Here is a 4,283-nt window from a genome sequence, read left to right on the forward strand (position 1 = left end):
AAAAATGGTCTATAAATGATGCAAATGGACTTGGTTGGTACATGGTATTTAGTGGCAAAGAAGTGCAATACATTGGTGAATTGGAAGAACAACCTAATTCAAAAATACCAATTATGATGAAATGAAACCACAATGATCTCTCTTTCTCTCTCTCTCTCTCTCTCTCTCTCTCTCTCTCTCTCTCTCTCTCTCTCTCTCTCTCTCTCTCTCTCTCTCTCTCTCTCTCTCTCTCTCTCTCTCTCTCTCAAACACACACACAAACTCTCTGTGTGTGTCTCTCTTTCTCTCATTCTCCATTTTTAATAGCATAATACTTCGTTTGTTTATTAATCATTTCAATTGCCTTGCATCGTTTTACCATACAAGTGCTGCTCATTCAAACATGCAGGTTGTGTAATTCAATCGTGGAATTTTATTATGCTGTTGTAAATATTTCCATGATCTTGGGTAACCTTTGCCAATTTTTAAGACCTGTCAGTGGGTTACAGTTTAAAAAAGAGTTGTTCAAAAATGATTATAAAAGCTCAATTCTAAATAATGCGAAATGTTTTGCATTTAAAACCCATTTTTAGACAACAAGGAAAATGATTATAATTATAACAGTAATATAATTCATAGGATGCAGAAAGACATGTTAAGACTTCTCCTCTCTATCTGGATTCTTCCTATCATATCAATTTATTTTTTTTCTCTGTTTTCGGCTGAGGAAACATTTTGAAATAGAAACATTCTGTGCATGTAAGTCGTAAGATATTTCCAGAGGTGCCTATCATCCCGCGATCCGCGGAATCATCCCGCGAAATTGCCTTTCATTCCGCGATCCCGCGATCCTGCTTCATATTCCGCTTTTTTTTCGACCGGACCGATAGTTAACGAAAATTTATGTGAACGGTGAAGGGTGACTTTAGGCACATTGTCTTGATATCCGATTCTCTTGGCCTACGAGTACGATTACATAGAGACATGAATCCGACGCAAACAAAGTCAAAGCCTTTTAAGGTATCGATTCTAAAATTTCAGTTTTCACGAGTTGATCAAAGTAAAGTATCAAGTCGCCCAACCTAGCCTTCGACACCCGCGTTGGTCAATCGGTCATTTAGCGCCAGTTGCCTATTAGCGTCGGTCAATCATTCATGCATTCCTTCTTGTTGCAGTAGAAGACATCCTCGCGCCTCTCCTATTCTGTTTAATTTGGATTCTCGTGCTGTGGTTTATTCAGTGACTGATTTATAATTGAATTAAGAGTTATAAAGTGCTTTTCAGATTTCATTCTTACGGAACGTGTCACATTTGGACTTGTGCTGTAGGTGATTGATTTCGTTAGACAGTCAGTCTATCTATATACTATTTATACTATCTCTAAATCCGATTGTTTTAGATCTCTACTTCAAATAACTATTATTATAGTATAGATACTAAGCTAAACTGAATAGTGGTAAATTCAGCTTGATCTGGATCTAGATAACATTACGTTTGAAAAATGGCACCGCCAGCGAAAAAACCTAAAGTTGAGCAAAAGTTTAGGCCAGAATATACAGCAACCTGGGCTTCTATCGTGAAATCTAAACTTGGGGATTATCATGCTCGTTGTGTTATTTGTGAGACAGATTTCACTATCAAATCGGGTGGATCAAGTGATATCGATAGGCATGTGAAAACAAAGAAACATCAGGATAATGACAGATTAAAATCCAAAATGAACTCTGTGTCTTCATATTTTACTCTTACCCCAAACCCACTCGATGACAAAGTGATAAATGCAGAGATGCTGTGGAATAAATTTTTAGTTGAGCACAACTTACCAATTGCTGCATCTGATCATGCTGGAGCTTTGTTCAAAGCCATGTTCCCAGACTCAGAGATCGCCAAAAAATTTTCATGCGGGAGAACAAAGGCAACAGCCATCAATAATTGTATGGCAAATGAAATATCTAATGACATTGTCAGCAAAATGAAGTCTCAGCCATTTAGTATTTCAACGGATGGAAGTAATGATGGAGGTGAGGGACAAATGTATCCAATTGTGGTAAGGACTTTTGATGAGGAGGAGGGAAAAGTAATGACTGATATGTTTTCTCTGAAAACTTGTGATGGTGCCTCTACTGGAGAAAATATATTCAAAGTGTTAGACTCTGCATTGCAAGAAAATGGGATAAAGTGGAAAAATTGTTTGGCATTTGCATGTGACAATGCAAGTGTCATGACAGGAAGCAACAAAGGTGTGAGTGCTTTCATTCACAGGGAGAACCCAGACATCTATATAAATGGCTGTCCATGTCACCTCCTACATATTGCTGCCAAAACAGCAACCAAAGAACTTTCAATAGATGTGGAAGAACAATTAGTGGATATATTTTTATTTAGATAAAAGCAGCAAGAGGAAAAAGGAATTCGTCTTTTTCCAACAACAGTGCGGTACATCTATCCATGCCATCATTAAGCATGGTGCCACAAGATGGCTTTCCCTGCAGGCCTGCATAGAGCGCATGCTTGAACAATGGGAGCCCCTAAAAGGATTCTTCAAATCCGAACTGGATGCCTTAGGATCCAAGGACAAGGAAACCTCAAAACACACTCGCCTTGTTAGGGTTAATAAATTCTTTGCAAGCAGTAGTTCTAAGCTATATTGCCATTTTCTGCTTGAAAATCTGACAATTTTCACCTCTGCAAATCTTATGTTGCAAAAGGAATCACCCCAAATTCATCGCCTCATGGGGAGATTAGATGAGCTTATTACAGATTTGGTTGTGAGGTTCATCCGTGGGTCTGCTGTCCATAATTCAAACACCATTTTTGATATTGACGTGAGCGACAAAAAAAATCAATTGACCAGGAAAGATTTGATATTAGGTTCAGCCACAAGAGATTTATTTCAAAAGCTCCAACTAGATCCCTCTTTCTCAGGTCAACAAGAGGACTGCTTTGTTAAAGAAGTGAAGAACTTTTTTATCACTGCCCTTAGATACATTATTAGTAAATTTCCTCTGCAGGACAAATTTCTCATGAATGCTTCTGTTCTGGATGTAAGCAGGAGGCTCTCAAACAGATATTCCATGGTGGAGTATTTCATCAAGAGATTTCCCTGTCTTATCCCAGATGAGAATGTCCAAAATCTCCACTTGGAATTTGCAAAGTTTCAGGCAGAGCCACTGTCCAACGAAATTCTTTCAGAAGAGAGGATAGATGAGCAGTGGCATAAAATCAGCCAGATTAGGACCATGGACAATATACAGAAATTTCCATGCCTTAGTAGAGTGATGAAGGGGTTGTGTTGCTTAACCCATTCAAATGCAGACACAGAGAGAGTGTTCAGTTTAGTTAGGAAGAATAAAACTGATTTCCGTTCTTCTCTCTCCACCCAGACCTTGAGCTCTCTTATTGTACAGAAGGTACACATGGCATCAAGAGCTCGGGCCTGTTACCAACATACTTTCTCCTCTGCTCTTAAAAGGAAGGCCAAAAGTGCTTACTCTAAGAGCCTGCAACCCTCTGATTAATTTGTCAGGAACATAATATTGTACATAGTGTAAATAGGCTTGTTGTTTTTTTTTTATATGTTTTATGATACGTGTGACTGAATATATTTGTAAGATTGTTAAAAATTATGACTGGAAGTGGAATACCAACGGATATGATTAGAATGCAAGATATTTAAAGATGACTGACTGACTGGCAGTGGAATAAAAAACAACCTTAGATCTGAGAAACTCGAAAGGTGAAAGAATATTCGTGGTAAGTGGATTCCTCTTTTTGGTCTCAAATTCCTCTTTTTCAGCTTTGAGATTCCTCTTTGGAGTATGTTAGGGTAGGCACCTCTGTATTTCGTTCATCTTTGAAGCTTTCATATTCATTTTTGTTCTTTCATATTCATTTTTATTCAGTACTTTTGATTACCTACACAACTTGGAGCAGATTATTATTTGTATGGAATTTAGTTGACAAATTTAGGAAACCAATTTTTAGAAAACATTAATCTTTATAGCCATTAAATTCAGTGACGTAAATATTTTTCTTTTCTTTGCGTTCTAGAGAGATTTGCCTCCAAAAGAAGTATTCATTTAAAAAACAGAACGAATTTTCTCAATCCATGTCCGCGACATTAATTTCACTGTGATAAGACATAAATTGAAATTTTGTACAGAATTATCCCTGGGGTATGTTGGCTTCAAAAGTAAAAAACCTTTAGATTTCATAGCAGGCAAACGCCCATGTGAATTTTCAGCATTCTCTCAAGCTATCTTGTTAAATAAAAAATGAGAGATAAAAACAGATTTAAAGGATGT

The 4,283-nt window shown here is 37.3% G+C and overlaps 1 protein-coding gene across 1 annotated transcript; it reads left to right on the forward strand.

Moving 5' to 3' along the window:
- Window positions 1–1,480: 1,480 nt before the first annotated feature.
- Window positions 1,481–2,368, forward strand: LOC144963530 (zinc finger BED domain-containing protein 5-like). Its single transcript, XM_078897604.1, has one exon. The coding sequence runs from the start codon at window positions 1,481–1,483 to the stop codon at window positions 2,366–2,368; it is 888 nt and encodes a 295-aa protein (XP_078753730.1).
- Window positions 2,369–4,283: the final 1,915 nt, after the last annotated feature.

The sequence above is a fragment of the Berghia stephanieae genome, chromosome 1 (genome assembly GCF_034508935.2).
Source record: "Berghia stephanieae isolate SIO BIC M18660-M18661 chromosome 1, UCSD_Bste_1.3, whole genome shotgun sequence".
Classification (NCBI taxonomy): Eukaryota; Metazoa; Mollusca; class Gastropoda; order Nudibranchia; family Aeolidiidae; genus Berghia; species Berghia stephanieae.